General features: G+C 33.8%; 1 protein-coding gene across 2 annotated transcripts in view; it reads right to left on the reverse strand.

The window, feature by feature from the left end:
- The window catches only part of LOC145288029 (organic cation transporter protein-like), a 108,523-nt gene extending 88,723 nt beyond the window's left edge, over nucleotides 1-19,800 (reverse strand). Inside the window, exon 1 of one of the 2 annotated variants that reach the window (XR_013869253.1) lies at nucleotides 19,038-19,695. Coding sequence is in view for 1 of the 2 variants with exons in the window: in XM_080136040.1 (XP_079992166.1) it covers nucleotides 19,038-19,180 (143 nt within the window). In the remaining variant the exon portion in view is untranslated. Of the gene's footprint in view, nucleotides 1-19,037 lie in introns of both variants that reach the window. The other variant, XM_080136040.1, reaches the window with a different exon arrangement.
- Nucleotides 19,801-20,155: the final 355 nt, after the last annotated feature.

The following is a 20,155-nucleotide window of genomic DNA, read 5'->3' on the forward strand; positions in this document are numbered from 1 at the left end:
ATACAGACTTTCTAATTTGAACTATCAAGCATTTTTCTTCGTCCACACTCCCGAAGATATTGTTTCCTGCTATAACACGCTTTCTTCTCCTGCCTTTATCCACTAAATTCCCGAGGACTGGCTATCTTTACTCACAGATAAACTGCTCGTAGTCAGCGAATATTTCTAGTTCCTTTATTTTACATATCAAAGAAGATGACCAATAAAATTGTTTTAAATATTAAAGTGAAACTTTTGTCTTTCTGTTCTACAAAATGAAATAAAATATAAGCCTTAGAATAATTTTAGAAGCTTCGGTGGAATAGATCACTGGTATATTTGATGCCTATTCAGAGAAATAAGAGAATGTGGATATTGGAGAATGTAATGGATATAAGAGTGACTGGCGAGGGAAGAAAAGTGTTAAACAGATCAGCTGAAATAGATAGACACCATCAAGGAATTTCATAGTCAAGCGAATAGTTATAGGCAGAATGAAAACGTGGGTTATAATGCATATTTGAATATTTATAGGGTAGAACAATAAAGATGTCACCATAAAGAAAACAACACTGCAGCTATATTTTTAAAATTTTTATTGAAAACAATCAATCCAGGTTACTTGATCATGTGGTAAGGCTGGCATCTATTCAATGTAGCGACCTTCAGCCTTAATAACCGCCTCTATACGGGTCCGGAACTGGGAGCATGCCTTTTCCACAAGCGCTAGCGGGAGCTCGGCGAATACTCAGCAGAGACGACGATGAAGCTGGCTTCCATGTTGTGTGAGGTCATGTTAGTGATGTTCTTGACGTATGACGAAACAAGCTAGTCCAGTGGGGTCAGGTCGGAGGAGAAGGGTCGCCTGTGAGAAAGGGGTACAAAGTCGTAGCACTGCTTCCGAAGCCAAGCCTAGATCTCTTTGGACTTGTGCACCGGCGCCGAGTCATGCTGCTACAGCACCTGATTGCACTAAAGGATCGCAACACTCTTCAGCACACCCAGGTATACTTTGGTGTTGACTTTCAAACCGACTTCGAAGATGTAAGGTGGCATGATGTGGCCCTCACTTGAAACCACACTAAAGACCATAACCGTCGCCAGAAACAGTGTTTTCATCACTCTGAGCACGTCTCTGTTATTCGTGGCTATCCACCGATGCATTTTGAGGGTGTTGGCAATGGTCCTGTTGTCATAACTTGGATCGGTAGGAAGCATGAGTTGTACAGCGGCGCATCTTCGATCTCGCTCGTTGAATCTTGTGTCATTTTCAGACATGATAGAAAGTTCATATCACTCTTGAGATTTGTACACAACTGGCCAACTAGTAAGTGATTTGCAACAAAAAAAGAAGAAACCCGGTTTTCATCAAACGGAAATGGAATCATGTCGTCTTTTCTAGTGCGACAATTTTATCGCTCCAAGCTGTAAACCAGGAAGGAACAGAAGTGTAAACATATTGTGTGTGAATAAAAAAAGGGATAAAAGTCAAAATTCGGACGAAATCAAAACAGTCAAAATTGTGTATATAATGGCCACCGCTCAGTCTGGAGAGAAAATGGATAACCTCTGTAAGGATACCTGCGAGTGTGATTGTGAAGCAAGGGTTGCACGATCACTAACCACGCTTCTCCTGAGTCGGCACTGTCTGAATTTAGTGGCTAGAAGAAGTCCAGGAAAATTGGAAACAATACCGAGATAAGTGGAGACCACATACAATACCTGGTACTCCTAAATAGTCACCCATTTTTGTACTGGTCAGGCTCAATGTTGCTTAACCTCGGTTATCTATCGAGAACCGGTTGCGTCAATATGATTGTGTCGTATCGTGTGTATATAAATGTAAATAGAAAAAAAAACGGATAGGATACAATTAAATTTATGTGAGATTTTAATATCGTGTCTTTATCGTTCAGAAGAGTAGATCAGAAATGAAGGAAATATTTTGTCTTTGTAGATCGGCAAAATACAGATGAGAAAGTACATAAAAGAAGAGGTGCGTACAAAAAGTGTGGAAGAAAGATAAAAATTTAAAATTTCGTTTTTAATATATTAAATAATGATCCAGAAAAGAAAGAGAGGAATATAGTTTAATTCAGCTGCGCGTTTGGGTGTGGACGGAGAGAAAAATTAAGTGAAAGCCGAAATCTTAACAGGAAATAAGAATAAATCAAGTTAAGACAATTTTTTTTTACCAAAGAGACACCACGCATCAAAGCCTAAATGGCACTCGGTCAAAGTTAATGAATTGCCATGTGTGCAATGAGAAAACACCGTGATGGTTGGTGACGATTGTATAAATTGGTTAGAATTTGTTTACATTGGACTTGAAAACGAAAAATGTTGTAGTCAGCTGAGAAACAGCACCGCGGTATTGTTAAAAGAACTAATCTTTACTGCAAATATTTATGTGTCTAAAAAGCAAGAAGCTAATGAAACTATGGATACGATTTAAGTAATAAAAGATTTGTACGCAGGAAAGTTTTTAATTCCAATTCCATTCTTGAAAGATAAAATGGTTTATCAACATTAACCAAATCTCGAACTAATCTTTTACTTGACGACGTGCCCTTGCGAGAGCAGAAAACACTTAACTGTTTAAATGCACAATTCCATGGTGTAAACATGTTCATATAAAGTATGCAAGTGAAAAGAAAACGTTAATGCACAGGTGTATTATGTTTTTGCTCACGATTGATTTCCGTTAAACTTCCATTTTTTTTTTGAAAATCAGATTAATTTAAAATTATAAAAATTGTGTTCTTCGTCTATATGTAAAGTTTAGTTCATGTTTGTTTATGTGTTTATAATCTCCTACTAGAGTTTTAAAGATAGACAACTATTAATATATATATATATATATATATATATATATATATATATATATATATATATATATAACCCTGTTGACCTTGCTTGATTTCTTGCTTGCATATTGTTTTAGATGATCGAGGCGATTCCATCTTTTAAAAAAAATAGGGTGACAGGTGAATTTATATATAAATAGTTTGGATCTCACTATCATATATTAGGTTTTCTAAGCGATAGAGAATTGTCTCTATAATAATAAATACGTTATCTGCTTATACTATCATATTTAAACGTATCTTACGACCAGGCAACGTCGGACGGCTTGCAAGTATATATATATATATATATATATATATATATATATATACTCTGAAACTACATTACCCAGCGTGTTTAGATATGTTTATTTCATCTTCGCCGAGATATGTATCCACACTTGACACTTATATAAATACAACGGTTAACTTTCTTAATTTGTATTAGCTTGGTGCAAAAATAATGTCGTTTCCATAGTTCAAAAACTTCAAAAACCAGAAAACGACATTATTTTTGCACCAACCTAAAAACATCTAAATCATAAAAATTTTATTGTTTAGGATTTAAAGCGGGGGTACGTAGGATTTTCCCTGGATTATCGGAAAACGTCGGGTGTGCCTTTATGGGTTGAATGACTATAGATTTACTAAAACGTCACTTTACACATAATTTCACCTCAAGCCGATTTACAAAAATGTAATATTCGAAAGTGTAAGGAGCGAGAATCAAAATGGTTAATATGGTGGTATAGATTGAATGCAAAAGGATACATGACCATTTGTAGAGTTCCTCTTCCAGCGCAGCAACTTTATACTACTTATAATATACTACCTGTACCTACCCGGCCTTGTCAGGTTAAAAAAAAACATCTTGTCAGGCGGAGAGTTTAGTTAGAAGCATAAAACATAGCCAACTCCATTCATGAAATTCATGCAGGGAAATAAAAAAAAATCTCATTGCTTAAAGGGAAATAACTCATAGCCTAAATAAAAACTTACTTCCGTTTTTAAACGCAGCTGATGTTGGTTATACTAATAATCGAAAATAAATTAAATGTAAATTAAATTAAACATATATTAAATAAATCAACTTTATATAATATTTGTAAATAGAATATTTAGAACGATTCCATTGCTAATGTCCAGTAAAATAGAGTTAATTATTAAACCAGGTTTTCTTTAATGTAATATGCAAATGAGATAACCTTTTGAGTGTTGATGATTTTGAATAGAGAGTATATATAGAAATCATACTGGAATAATGCAATAGTTCTTTTTCAATTTGTGAAACAGCGAACCTTTTGTATATAAAGTCCTGGTCAAAATCATAAGACTACTTAAGAAAATAAGCGTTTACGCATATTATCGAATTTTTAATCAAACAAATGGTTGAAACCATTGCCAAAAGGGAAAATATGATGAAAAAAAAATGAAATCTGCTTCATTCGAAACCTTAATCCTGATCTAATAATTATTTAAAAAAAAAAAAAAAAAACATTTTCACCTGGTAAAAATGATAAGACCACTGATAATTTATCTAACAAAAGGCAATTATAAATTACTAAAAAGGGTCTCAGTATTTAGTATAGCCTCCATTATTACGAATTACTTCAAAAATTCTCTTCGGCATGCTTGCGACTAAGTTTTTTATCAGTTGCGAAGGAATTTTATCCCATGTACTGAAAACTGAATCAGAAAGTTCCTTTATCGAATCATACTGGGTTCCATCCTTGAACACTTCTTTTGCCATCTATCCCCCCAAAGATTTTCAATGGGATTGAGGTCCGGAGAACATGCTGGATGATCTAACAATTCTATATTATTTGAAGAAAAGTATTCTCGTGCTTGTCGAGAAGTGTGTATCGCAGCGTTGTCTTGCTGGAAAATCCAATTTCTTCCACACAGACGTGGACCTTCAGTCCTGATAGAAGCATTTTCAAGCATTGAAATGTACTTCAATGATGTTTGCAGGCCTTTCACTACTTGCAACTTTAGGGTCCCAGCTGACGAGAAAGCACCCCAGATCATTAAAGACCCTCCTCCACTATGCCGAGTTGAAAAAGTCTCTTTGGACAAATTTTATCATGTCAATAGTGTTGAAATCCATCTGGACCATCTAGATTAAATTTTTTCTCATCGAAGAAAATTACATTTTCCCACTTCTCTTCATCCCAAGTCTGGTATTTGGCGGCATATATAAGTTGGTTAGTTTTGTGCTGTTCAAGAAGACGTGGTTTCTGCAGTCGCTTTAAATGATTGAAACCCTTCATTTTCAGACGCCTTCTGATTGTTTTAGGACTACATTCTGCTGCTGTTTGGCTTTTCAATCGACTTGAGCTCATACTGGAGGGGTTTTTTTTTTACTTCTTCTGATGCGGCGATCCAGTGGTGTTTTTTTTTTTTTTTTTTTTTTTTTTTTGTCGACCTGAACTCTTTTTGTGCCCATATTGGTCTGGATTTCTTAAAAAATTTGTGATGACCGTTTTGCTACGATTCACTTCGTTTGCAATGGATTTATGGGAGAGTCCACCCCTATTAAGCTCAAAGATCCTTCTTCTCTCAAACTCTGATAATGGTTTCCCTTTTGCCATTTATAATTTAGTAAGATGTTTTTTTATCCACTAACAAGTTGCTTTTAGTAACATAGAAAACTTTTCGTATTCATTTTTTCAAAACTAGCCGATTTTATTAAAGTGGTCTTATCATTTTGCCCAGATGAAATTTTTTTTTTTTTTTTTAATAATTATTAGATCAGGGTTAAGGTTTCGAATGAAGCAGATTTTATTTTTTTCCATCATATTTTCCCTTTTGGCAATGGTTTCAACCATTTGTTTGATTAAAAATTCGATAATATGCGTAAACGCTTACTTTCTTAAGTGGTCTTATGATTTTGATCAGGACTGTATTAACCAAATTTTTAATCAATAAACAAACAAATAGAAATACAATTTTATTATATATATATATATATATATATAATTTATTGAATAATGTTGAACGTTTCATTAAATTTAGACAATTCTGATTTTGATCATTTCAACACATCGCTTTATTTTTTTGTTGGGGCATACGTAACATATTTATGACGTACGTTTCTTTTAAAACAGGCATTTTTGGCCGATAAAGGTGTATGACACAGATCCACGGCAGAACAAAGTTTTTCCTATAAAATCGCATTCATGTAACACGTGGGACGCCAACGAACGTGATTTGTGGGCGACAAGATAACAATCATAATCAATACGCATTTGGCTGCAGTTGAATATGGTAAACCAGCCAGACGCTTGGACGCAAAGACATTTCAGATTATATTTTGATAGCTGAAATATCTGCCATTCATAATTATGTGATATATATATATATTTTTACAAGCTCTCTCTCTCTCTCTCTCTCTCTCTATATATATATATATATATATATATATATATATATATATAAATATATATATATATATATATATATATATCTGTGTGTGTGTGTGTGGTAAGTTATTAAAATATCTATGACAAGTACTTCCCCCGAAAGAGTCGTCAGTCATTTTAGCCTGACGATTTCTATGAAAATAAAACACGAAAGAGTCTATGTAGCTTGACGTATTTTTTCATAGCTTACTATCTAGTTTTACTCACATTTTGAGCACTCTTGAAGTAAATATTGTAAATCGATGCATAAATTATTGGTTGGTTGGTTGTTTTGTTTTACGGCATATCAACCCTTTTCAGGTTATTTAATGCCGAATCTGGTGATTTTGAAGAACGGTTTTTTAATATAGTATATATTTTTTTAAGTCGTATTCTATTTAACCCATAGTTGGGACCCTAACAGGTACTACCACTCCGGGTCAGAGTGGTCCTGGGAGCAATGGCAATTAAAGGGTGGCTCCACACTCCCTAAGGCCTGCAAGCTGGGGCCCTCACCATCGGATATAGTTTAAGGTCATATCCAGGACCGCATAAATTATGAGATCTCCTTATAACATTTTACGTGGATGCATGAAGTTTAAATATATATGTGTGTGTATGTGTATGTATGTGTGCGTGTGTGTGTTTGTGTGTGTGTATGTGTGTGTGTATGTGTGTGTGAAATAATATAAAAGGAAACAAACAAAACCTTCTCATAAGAATGCAACCAGCACAATCACCAACATGACCGATAAAAACAAATCTTAAATAGTTCTCTTCAATAATCAATGTCTATTTCTTTACAAAAACAATTCAAATCTGGCATAAAATCGCACTCAAACAATGCAATATACCTCGGCACTGTATATGAAACTCCGGTCCCTGTTACAGTATTATCCAAATTTGCTGTATTACAACTACGTTTCTCTCTTTTTCTTGAATTCTTGTCCATTTTCTTTCTCTGCTCTTTTGCTATTTTAACGCCTTTGTCGCACGTGCCGTATAATATTTTGTCAAACAATTACGCGCGTGGCAAAACAACCGTGCGACAAATATTTGTTGCATTTGATTGGAACGGATATAAATAATGCGCAAATATTATTTGTTAGTCGTATTCCTGTCTGTTTGTTTGGTTGTTCACTATTCGATTAATATATACAAAAGATATACAAATTAATTTGCAAACTGAAAACTGACATTTACACACTTTTATTCCAGCATTGTTATATATATATATATATATATATATATATATATATATATATATATATATATATATATACTAGACTACCCGTGACCCGTTGGGTCAGTATGTTATATTAGCTATGGAATTCATGTATGAGCGTGACACTTGTAATGTAAAGAAAATAGTTTCTTTTTTTACATAACAGAAACATTTCTATGAAAGTATATTAAAATGAAAAAAGGATATAGATAGATTTCTATGAGTCGTTCTGTTTATTATAATTGACTATTTTTGAAAAAAAAATTACAGTTACTGAATTATAAGTTGTTGGCCATACTTATAGGTAAATGTGCACTGAACATATACCATAATACTTATTATAGTTAAGTTCAAATTTTGATATATCTGCTTTTTTTACATCGTTCATTTCTGTATTACGTTTAAGTTATTTTAAACCCCCACTCTTCCCATGTTAAATAATAATTTCGAAATAATAACGTTAATATTTCAGCGTTCTTTTGTTTGTTTTTTGTTTTTGTTTTTTTTCGCGTTTAAATTATCCAAATAAACAATTGTTAATACTATCTGCTTTTTTTTACATCGTTCATTTCTGTATTACGTTTAAGTAATTTTAAATCCCACTCTTCCCATGTTAAATAATAATTTTGAAATAATAACGTTAATATTTCAGTGCTCAGGTTATGCGCGCATGCGCAACCGGATGTCGTAAACCGGAAAGTGGGGTACATACATTGTTACAAGATCATTTGAGTTTTATAATTATATATATATATATATATATATATATATATATATATATATATATATATATATATATATATATAGTATTTATTCAAGGTAAATCTACATTAACGAAGTTATCTCAATTACATATTACATTAAAGAAAAAAAATTAATAATTAACTCTTTGTTATTAAATAACGTAATAGAATTGTCTAAATTGTTCAATTAGGGAATATTATTTAAAGTTGATTTATTTTATTTATTATTAATTTATTTATTTAAGCTATGAGTTATTTCCTCTTTAACCTATAAGAGTTATATATATATATATATATATATATATATATATATATATATATATATATATATATATATATATATATATATATATATATATATATATATATACACTAGCATTTCAGCCCAGCGTTGCCCGTTGGAGGTGTGTGTTGAGAAAAAAAAAATGGTGGTAGTAGGAAGGCAGGCTCGAGCCCGTACCGCGAAGGAGGAAAAGAACGTGAAAAAAAAACGTGACGTATTTGCTGTTATGACCACCGCCAAACCGGGAGCGACGTAGGTTTAAATTAAGGGTAGACAATCGAATTTCAAGTCTCTAGACTAAAAGTTGACGGAGTTATTGTGTAGGGAAATATACACAGACAAACAGTCAGACAGACAGACACTTTCACTTTTGTATATATATACTGGCATTTCAGCCCGGCGTTGCCCGGGCGTTTGGAGGTGTATGTTGACAAAAAAAAAGTGGTAGTAGGAAGGAAGGTTCGAACCCGTTACGCGAAAGAGGAAAAGAACGGAAAAACCGTGACGTCTTTACTGTTACGACCACCGCCAAACCGGAAGTGACCTAGGTTTAAATTAAGGCTAGACAATCGGAAAGAGGGGATGATTTTCGAAAATATCGACGAAAGAGTGACCACTCACTGTAGAAAAGTGCCCAGTTGAGGGTGAAGAAATTATTTCGTCTGAAGGGTCGAGCTTCAAAACGATACTGATCTTCTAAAAATCCGTCGCCTCTGTCGAAAATTTTAGGCAGACATGCAAACATACATACATGCATTTGTATATTGGTAGCTTAAATTTTCGACCCAAACCGATTAAAAAGATTGCCCAATCTCTGAATACCCTTTATGTAAAATTTCAAATGTTTAGACCACAAATTGTCTGAGTAATTTGGTAGAGACCGCAAATGTCAATTTTTTTAACTTAGGCCCCTATTATGACCCCTTAACATTTATTGTTTTAGGCTCAAATCAAGTTATTAAGTTAGATCCATCTCCAAGGAACCTATATCTAAAATTTCAAGTGTATAGACACAAAATTCGCGGAGGAGTTTGGTAGAGTTCTCAGAGGTCAAATCGTTGAACTTTGACCTCTTAAAAGCGAAATTTCTGGCCGAAAATGGATTCCCAAGATTTTCCCGAATCTCAGTACCCTGTATATCAAATTTCGAGTGTGTAGACTGAAAATTGACAGAGTTATTGCGAAGGGAAATGTATGCAGACAGTAGACAGACAGACACACACACACACACACACGTTTACTTATATATATATATATATATATATATATATATATATATATATATATATATATATATATATATATATATATATATATATATATATATATTGTGAGCCCATCTGATGTTACATTTTTGTAGTTTTATACAGCTTAGTTCTATTTTGAAAACGACAGAAAAAGGATGATTTATAATAAGAAATACTAGGGAAATTTGATCTTATTTCTATTCTTGGGAGCACCTAAATGTTGACCCCAATGCGCATTCTACCGTTTCGCAATTTATAAATGCCTATTCGTTATAGTTCTTCACAGCTTAACACATTGACTAAGTCATGCAATGGTTAACTATTTTCACTCACATGCCATTATTTTTCTTCTTTTACACAACCGTTACTTTGAGACTTTAGTTTTATCTTTAAAAATGTCAGCGGTACCTTACTACCATGCAATGATATCATTCCAGTCTAGCAAACGGTCTGTTTTCTATGCTATTGTGCTAATCGACTGTCGGACTCGTCTTGTTCGGTCTCTGGAGGCTGACCTCTCATGCTTTACGCCCGCCTTTTGTAGAATACAAAGGGTATGCCTCCTTTTGTCTCCTTTCGAAGGACGGATGGTATATTAGATAATGTTTAAAGTAGCATTACCCATGAGGAATGGCATAACACTCTCTGTAGACCGGGATTCATCATATAAACGTACTCTATGTCTAATCATAACTTTGTAAGAGGTAAGTAAACAAATCCTCCCAAGAATTTCTTCCGCCTTTAAAGGGAGAGGGAGATTCTTTATTGCTTGTCGACAGGGGCGTCCTCGTTCGTGAAGGAGCTTCGTCGGGACTATACATGCATTTTTAGTTCTCTTTCAAAGTGGCCGACTTTAAGGGAGTTGGACTAGGTAGACATTAAAAAACGACCTTGTGTCCAACATCCGCATGAATGAATAGGATGGTCAATCGTTTTGATAAAATATTGAATGTTAAACGGAAACTCTGATGCAAAATGCATGGGAACAAATCTAGCTTTGCGCAGAGTTATTTCATATGAGTCGAGGATACGTCCTCGATACTAAGTCGGACAAATTTCTCATACTTTGAGAAATGTTAGTTCATTGCTAATCGCCCGAATCGCCCTCGCCCGTACCAAGGAATATTGAGGGTGCTGCTCAGGCCTTTTTGTAAGCCAAATGGCATTTTCTCTTCTTCACTGATTTTAAATCTCCATATTTCCAACCTTGCGTCACATCTTTCTGCAATCATAATGAGGTAAATACTATTATCTGACAGAGAGTGCTTGATTGTTATAATGGGTACCATAGCAGAATATGAAATCGTCTATTCTGTATTCGAATTCAATCAAATCTATTGTATTCATTTACGCATTAATAGTGTTAAGAAAGGCATGGGTCCGTAATTTCCCTCATACTATGGGTAAATTAGCTAAGAGTGTTCAATTAATTGGCTACAATGAATCGTTTACAATATGTTTTGAGAAATGGTTGATTTGATTTGTTATTTAACTGACAACGCCGAACCAAATATCGAATCACTAAAACTTTAATATTTAATAATTTTGTTTAAAATAAATATCAAATAAAAAACAGGGATTATGTTGCGTCAAGCTTGCAATGGATTGCAAACCACAATCACGAAAAATTCGTTTAAATTCGTTTAATTGTGTAGATTTTAAAAATTAACTTTCAAACATAACTAATCGATAATAAAATAAGCGATAATGATCGCCAATTAATTATAGCGATTTAAACATTTACTTGGAGTTAACTTTTAAAAAGTTTAAAAGGCAAGCTTCTTTCTGGGGAGGCGGGGCGAGGAAATAAATTTCATTTTAAGACGAAACAGTAAAATTTCAGATCAACCGTGAATTTTATTCAAAGTTTGTTCGAAACAAAGCGAAATAGATGAGATTTTCGATTTCTATGTTTTACAATGAACAAAACAATTATGATGCGTCAAACTTTTGATAAAAAAAAAGAAACACTTTGTTTTCCCCGTGGCTAGAACAATAGCCGCTAGAACAATAGCCGCTAGAACTTGTATAAGATCCAAAAGAAAGCAAACAGATGTCCAACTGCTGTTTGTGTATCAGTCGAAGTTCACGTCTGAAATCGATCTGACATAGCAGAGACAACACCAGGTGTTTTTTGTCGGGATAAAATATGGTCAATTGAGTACTCTTTTCTTGCCGATCGCCTGGGTCTCCCTTACTGGAAAATATCAACGAGTTTGTACGTAGGTATTTTTGTACCCGTCCAGAGTTTAAGAAATACAATCCAGTGCGGCGATAAATTCGGCAAGTATAATACTTCAGACAGCTGAATGGCTTTTACTCGCACAAGGTGTAGAATCTCTAAGTGCTCCTTTGATATTTAATAGAGTTACCATACGGGAAGTAGATGGAACTCCTTAGTTTTAGTGAAGGCAGTCCGTTTAGGAGAAAGGAACTCTGATGAAAAAACAAAGCGGACAAAAATAGTCTGTTAACCTGTGCGGTAATATTCTAGTGATGGTATTACAGACAACAACAAAAATCACTTCCAATTTGTTACGAGTCAGCACGGAAGGAGTAAGGTTTAAAAAACCGTCAGAGGAATTCCCATGTCAGTGCGCAACCTGGTCTAACCGGGGATAGAGAAACATAAATATACTAGACTTTTAAAGTCATTGTAAAAGGGCAACAGATATAGCCTGTTGATTTAGAATTGTGCTTTATGACAAATTTATGGTTGAATATGGTTAAATTTGTGTTTACTTTTGCGTTAAACACTAATTCCTATTACTCCCTATTAATACCTAGCTGTGTATCGAACGATTACCATAATATCACCATAAGAGCAGACGTTCTCGGTCCTTTGGTCAATGTAGAGGAAACCTTTCATACCGAGACAATTACTGTTTATTTGGACACTGCCAGAGTGCCCCCTTTATGGGGGAGCTGGTTTCCCCCTCCCCCACATTAAAAAACGACCTTGTTTCTAATTTGCTTTCGTGAGGAAGTAAATAAATACAACCTGTTCTTCAGATGCTCCACTTCAATTTCTTGTTCTCTTTCAGTGGAGGAGAAATCCTTCACGACTGAGACAATTTTTAATTTGTTCCTTTTCTCCACGTTAAAAAACGCCCCTGGTGTCTAACTCTGTCCTGTGGGGAGGCATTGTAAATATTAATACTTAGTTCGCTGCACCTAATTATAACAAAGGTACATACACAATTTCAGCCTAATCAACCTAGGAACTTCCAAGAAAAAGTGGGTGAGACCGACAGACAGACTCTTATGGGACCGGCACTTAACCATTCATGGGCTCTTCCAAATCCTATATTAATCGAGAGCCAAGTACGCTCGCCGGTATTGGATACTTTGATATTCGACTGACAAGTAAGCGTAGCTTACGCCACCTCTTTTCTCTGTGTTTTGTTCTTTTTTCTTTTCAATATACTTTTAAACTTATACCGAGTTCCGAATTTTCTTTTCATAGTCCACACCTGGGTCCACATCACAGACAAAAATAAATATGAAATTTAATATGTGGTGGGGTTTCAATACTGGTTTGAGGTGGTTGCCAGTCTAGCCTCACTGATGAACTGTGACAGCGAAACAGTACTGTATGTGGATTGCTATAAATGCTCCCTATCTTGGGTTGAGTATATTGGGGAGCAAAATAACAAATTGCCGCTAGCGTCCAAAGCAATACTCTTTGTGTAAACAAGTAAAGCTTAAGCGTTTTGACAATATTTAGACATTGAAATTTCGCATACTCATCTCAGAAGCAATCAAATAGCGTAATGATGAGAGAGCTCGCCCAGGCAGTGGAGTTTCAATCCTGGCTTGAGGTAGTTGCCAGTTTAGCCGCACTGATGAGTGAAACAGTACTGTATGTGGATGACTATATATATATATATATATATATATATATATATATATATATATATAGAGAGAGAGAGAGAGAGAGAGAGAGCGAGAGAGAGAGTGAGGAAAGAGAGAGGATGAAATGATGATGGGCGAAAACTCATGCTCGAGCATTGCCATTCCTTGATAATTTGCGAGTGTATCATGAAAACACAGTAAAATATTTTACTTCGCAAGCGATGTTTGTTCTGATGAGTCATTGTTCATCAAAAGCCAGGTCACTTGTGGGGAAAGGTTAATTAGTTTGTCAGGTTGACGGTGAGACAACACCTTGAAGATCGGTAACGATTGTTTCAAATTGCCAGGAGTTGATTTTTTAAGAGAATGTCTCAGCAAAAATTTTGTTAACATTAAACTTGAAAACGACCATGTTGCAGTAAGCTGAGAAGCATACCCGTGTTATTGTGTCCAACCGACGAGCAGTTTTAGGAAAGAAACTTTGCTCGTGGAAGTTTCGTTCAATTTTAAGTATACACAGGTTATGTACAGTGGTTGTAACTTTTAGTTTTTATTATGATATTTTTGCAGGGGGACAATAGATTGGAGCTTAGTCGAGCACCTGTCATATATAACGATAGAATAGGAAAACGTCTTCGTTGCAAGAAAGGGGCTGCAGGCAAGGAAAGAGGACATCCTCTACTAGATCTGTAAAAGCGGGAAAAAGGGTTCTTCAGGCAGCACGACCCTAGATGTGATAACAGTACTCCGTCTTAGGACGTATTTGACTCTTGTACGAGTAGAGGATTGCGCCAGGAGTAAAATACCTTCTGGAACAATTGAATGGTCCAACCATTGTGTAAGTGGCCTTGGCAAGTGAGCATAAATTTTACACATTATCAACCTCTCCCCCCCTCTCTCTCTCTCTCTCTCTCTCTCTCTCTCTCTCTCTCTTTATTTCTCCAGCTTTCTCTTCCACTCTCTCTCCCCCTTTCTTTCTTTTTTCTTACAGTTATCTAAATCAATAACATAACAATCTTATGAAATATTGTATCTATAGTAGAGTGCAAAGATCTAAACACAGCTATGTATATTCCTAATTTGCATAACAATTTAAAAATATTTGGTGTGACACATTTGTAATTTTATTGGCCTAGTTTTCTTATACTTGCAATAGTTTGTTCGATATTAACAGTAATTAATTAAACTGGTTTAATTTTTAAAAAAAGATGAATTAATAAATTTGTATCAAAATTACAAAAAGTTAATAGTTAACTATTTATACATGGATATGTTACTGCGTGTCTTGATATGTTTATAAAAGCGAAAGCTTTTGTTACGCAATTTAACGCAATTTTATGAAAGAATAAAGACTTAACTTAATGCTTAAAACAAGTATTTTAAACAAACCGCCAAACGTTGCGAAGTGATTGCGAACTGGCAAAATCAGTTTGTTGTTAATTTAAGGATGCGAATTTTAAGCGATTACAACGTTTAGAACACTCTCATCGCAAACACGAACGCACATGAAAAGTATCATTTATATTTATGCTAACGAGAGAGAGGCGGGTTACTTCGCTACTAACCTGCTTTGTAACATTGGCATTTACTTCAGAGCCGATGTTAAGTAAAAGTTTTAATTTATGCGTACGGGCAGCGAGAACAACGTTGTGCCTTCTAAAAGTAGCGATTTCGATTACAAAATTATAAAGTTAATGTCAACTTTAAAATGAAAGTTTAAGAACAAAGCACCCCACTTCTCGTTGTATAAAAATAAACTATTGAATTTTGTTTGTTTGTTTGTTTGTTTGTTTTTTTCTTTGGCAATTAACGATGCAGTCCCTATTCCAAAACCCTACCAAATGAAAAATAATAAATATATATAATTTAGGGGATATCGGGTTGGGTTAATCCTGTGAATATCATGAAAGCTTTAAAAATCCTCTAACATAAAAGTTGGTCTCTATCGCATCGATGGAAGTAATATGCTTGCATCCGTGTTGTTCTTGCTTGTTGTTGTTTTTTGTTGTTTTTTAACCCCGAAAGAAAACGCGACACACGCTTAGTGTAACCTCATGTTCTTGTAATAGAAGCGAAGAGAAACGCAGTGTGTTGGGTTGGCCTACTTTAATCTCTCTTTAGAAACTGTAACATTTCAGTTGCGCGTGTTTCTCTGTGATGAGGCCGAACCTGGTTTTCCTTGAAACGAAAATAAAACAAAACACAACAAAAGACTTACATTTCATTCTTTTTTTTTAATGAAGATTAATTAGCATTGCTATTCTGATTATTAGAACTCTTATACTCGTCTATATATTTGCAACGTTTCGGCCGACGTACCCTTTATTACATGCGATAATAACTAAGAGTTTTTAAAAATTAACACTTCTAATCGATCTCAAGGAATCTCATACTGGTTCCCAAATCCGACTAAAAATCTTGCGAGTTCTTTACTTTCTCCTTGAGAAGGGGTTAAGTAATCGCTAATTGCCTAAGGCGCCTCTACCAGGAAATATTGACGGGGTGCTCAGGCATTTTTGGTAGACCTCGGTTTACTGGTGTTAGTGCACTGGTTTTTAAATTTGACTTGAAGAAGTAAATAAAAATAAGGTTTCAAAGTTGGGCTAGAATATTCTCAAGTTCCAAAAGATGCAAGTAAAGAAGATGGAGGTTTCATCGGCTGAAACGTTGTAAGCATAAAAACCAAGATGAGCATAGAAGTTTGGATTATATATATATATATATATATATATATATATATATATATATATATATATATATAAAAGTTTTAATGCTTCTATCATTATTAAAAAAAAACAATACAATTTTTTAAGAATATCATCTTTTTGAATGGTGATCACACAGATTTGGCATCAGATTAATCGTCGGTCTTAAATTTCCTTTTTTATTTATTTTTGGGTTACCCCTTATCATGACCAAAAAGCACTCGAGGATAAATGATTAAACATATGGAATGATTGTCAACTGAAAGATAAGTAACCATCAATAGTATGAACTAAGTTTGATTATACATCGGTCAGTTTATTGGAAGTGTTTGTTACATTGAATTTGAAGACACAGTGTTGTAATATGCAGGGAATCAGTCCCATAGTAATGTGTTCCACAAGTGGGAAGCCTTTGCAAAGAAGCTATGTCTGTGGAAATTTTTCCTGACGCTAGGCATATGGAGGATAAAAGGGGACTTGTTTTCGTTGTAGTAGACGAGTTCTTGCTTTGAATGTCTCACAAAGAGGACCTCGTAATAAACGTCATCTAGGTGTATCAGAATTTTTGTAGGAATTTTTGACACCCCTAGCACGAAACTGCGAATAAAATATTAAAAAAAAACTCGTAATTTCTCTTTTAAAAGTGGGTTGTTTATTTTCTTTATGGATTATACTTCCAAAATAAACTATTAAAGTTGTTTTAAAAGTAATAGAAATATTTTTTTTATTTTTTAAAAAACAGTAATGAATTTTACGAACTCAATATTTTTCAATTTTTAAACTTTAAAAATCTATCAAAATTTTTCTATCGATTCTATTTTTACGATATTTTTAGGGTCAATATGAAATTTTATGCTCTTTCCAATAAACCGAATATAATATTTTAGACAAACGTTTGTTTTTTTTTAAATTCACGTGTCTATTAAAAAGTAAATAGTTAATTTACTCACCAAAGTTTTATATATCACAAATTGAAGAGAAAAAGTCAATAAATAATATATTCAAATTTAAAACAAAAAAAATGTAGTGTTTTTTAGAAATTTACCTGTAAAGTCCGAAGTTTAAAACCTTTTTTTTTAACCACGTTGTTTGTTTTCTCTTTTTTTTTTTTTTAATGAAACCTTGGTCCTTGCTCCTTTAATTGAAAAAAAATTAGGGCTTGAATTACATTTTTCAAGTAGTTATAAGCTTGGAAAGACAGGGGGTCGAATAATTCACGCCTCCCCATTTTGAAATGTCTATTAAAAAGTAAATAATTGATTTACTCACCAAAGTTTTATATATCACAAATTGAAGATAAAAGATCAATAAATAGTATATTCAAATTTAAAACAAAAAAAGTAGTGTTTTTTAGAAAGTTACCTGTAAAGTCTGAAGTTTAAAACCTTTTTTTAAAAAAACACGTTGTTTGTTTGTTTTTTTTTTTTTTTTTTTTTAATGAAACCTTGGTCCTTGCTCCTTTAATTGAAAAAAAAATTAGGGCTTGAATTACATTTTTCGAGGAGTTATAAGCTTAGAAAGACGGCGGAATTATTCAATATTTTTCACGAACTTTCTGACATACCTACGTCATCTGTGATGCTTAACAAAAATGCAAACGTTTATTTCAAGTTAGAATCAAAGATATTTAAAAAAAAAAAAAAATGATTTACAATTACAGTTTCATGACTAAACATACGATTTAAGACCAACGATTAATTTTATCCAAAATGTGAGAAAAAAAAAGAATTAAAAAGAAAAAGCAACAAATGTGAATTTGTTTTTGGTTTGAAAAAAATATCACGTGCGTTACGAGATGTTCGCAAATGCGTTTATCTGGAAAACTAATCGCTTAACTCACTTTCACAAAAAGAGATCAAAATACTCGATTTAAGAAACAACAAGGCAGTAAGTGAAATTTGGTTATGGATTATGACATCAGCGATGCTGAGTACGTACCCTGTTATATATATATATATATATATATATATATATATATATATATATATATATATATATATATAATGTCCAGTTAAACACTAGTACTGTTGAGAAAGGAACCTCTAGCTTTAAAATAAAATAACAATGTCTTCAATGAATTGATTGTAAAAGATATTCTTTCCGCAGTAAATATTTTTTTAAAAAATGGGTTCATCTGCCGTTAAAAAAAGTAAATAACAATTGTTTGTGTGTATTGATCTTCCTGCACCCTCTCTCTCTCTCTCTCTCTCTCTCTCTCTCTATATATATATATATATATATATATATATATATATATATATATATATATATATATATATCGCTCTGTCATTTCGTGTTTGTACCTCTGCTGCTCGCTGTCTTTGTAAGTCGATATTGCTATTTTTCTGTCTTTTCTTTCTCTCTCTCTCTCTCTCTCTCTCTCTCTCTCTCTCTCTCTCTCTCTCTCTCTCTCACTCACTCACTCACTCACTCGCGCGGGCTCTCTGAGATTCTGTATTTCTATATATCCGTCCGTCTCTGTCTGTCTATCTGTCTGTCTGTCTGTCTCTCTTTCTCTCTCTCTCTCTCTCTCTCTCTCTCTCTCTCTCTCTCTCTCTCTCTCTACTCTATCTCTTTCACCCTCTCTCCCGCTTCTCTCTCTCTTTCTCTCTCTCTCTTTCTCTCACACACACACGCACACATATTTTGTTTTTACTTTGTTTTAAAAGAATAAAGTTAAATCACGAGAAAAAAAAATGGTTTAAAACAACCAAAAAAAAAAACAATAAAAAATAAAGGAAACAAAAACTTACCTATGATCCGGCATGGCCAAAATAAAAATTGTTGCAACCACCTGGATACCAACACTTAACACTGGTATGCAGACCAAGAGATACATCTTTTTCTGGTAAGAGCCGAACTCTCCAATGTTGGTCAAAAAATCATCAAACTTCATCTTGTTTTTTTTCCTCCTATTCTTTCAAACGATCAGATCATTAACGATATTAAAAAAAATCACTTTCCTTTCTCTTTTTTCCCAAAACACACTTTTTTCCGAAAATAGAAATGTTCATCAATAAGGATGATAATAATTAATAACAAATATAAATCTGATATGTATATTCTTTAGTTGACGATATGTAACAATATTTATTATTACTTATATTTGAAACAAAATGAAAAGTCCTATTTTTGATAATAATGCTGAAGAAAATGACGAGTTTAGAACGATAGAAGCGTGTTACTCGTATCGTCCCGTTTGATAACTATTTATTTAATTCTTTTATTTTTCTAATGGTGTATAAAGTGACTTCCTTTTTTTTAGGTTCTTATTTGTTAACCGCTTTGGTATCACCGCGGCGAGCTGTCCTATAGGAATAATGAGTTTCTTTAATAAGCTTAACTCTTTAGTCACTAGTAACTGCTGCTCGATGAATAACTGTAGCCGCGGCCTCCGTAACAAAACTGAATGGCTTTAGAGTCGATCTAATCGCTGTAGTTGTAGTCGTAACAGCAGCCGTGCGCGGCGCTTCGAACAACCCTTGTGATAAGCGTACTATTATTATTATTACTATTATTATTATTATTATTATTATTATTATTATTATTATTATTACTATTATTATTATTATTACTATTATTGCTATTACGAATAGTAGTGGTATTAGTAACAGTAGTAGTAGTAGGAGGAGGAGGAGGAACGGGACTCTGCTTGTAACTGAGGAATTGAGTGAGCATTTCAGTAACAACTAAGTTACACTAGCGACAGCCGTCGGCTTCCGCTGCGAACGCAGAACTTGGTAGAAAACCCGGAGCGCCGCGCAGAATTTATATAAGTATCACAGAATAAAACTTTAAAAAAAGAAAAAAAAAAAAGAAAGTGGGGGGAGCAGGTAAAAGTTATATAGGTCGATAGTTAATATTTGCCCCT

The sequence above is a fragment of the Euprymna scolopes genome, chromosome 11 (genome assembly GCF_053919585.1).
Source record: "Euprymna scolopes isolate OS-2025 chromosome 11, ASM5391958v1, whole genome shotgun sequence".
Classification (NCBI taxonomy): domain Eukaryota; kingdom Metazoa; phylum Mollusca; class Cephalopoda; order Sepiida; family Sepiolidae; genus Euprymna; species Euprymna scolopes.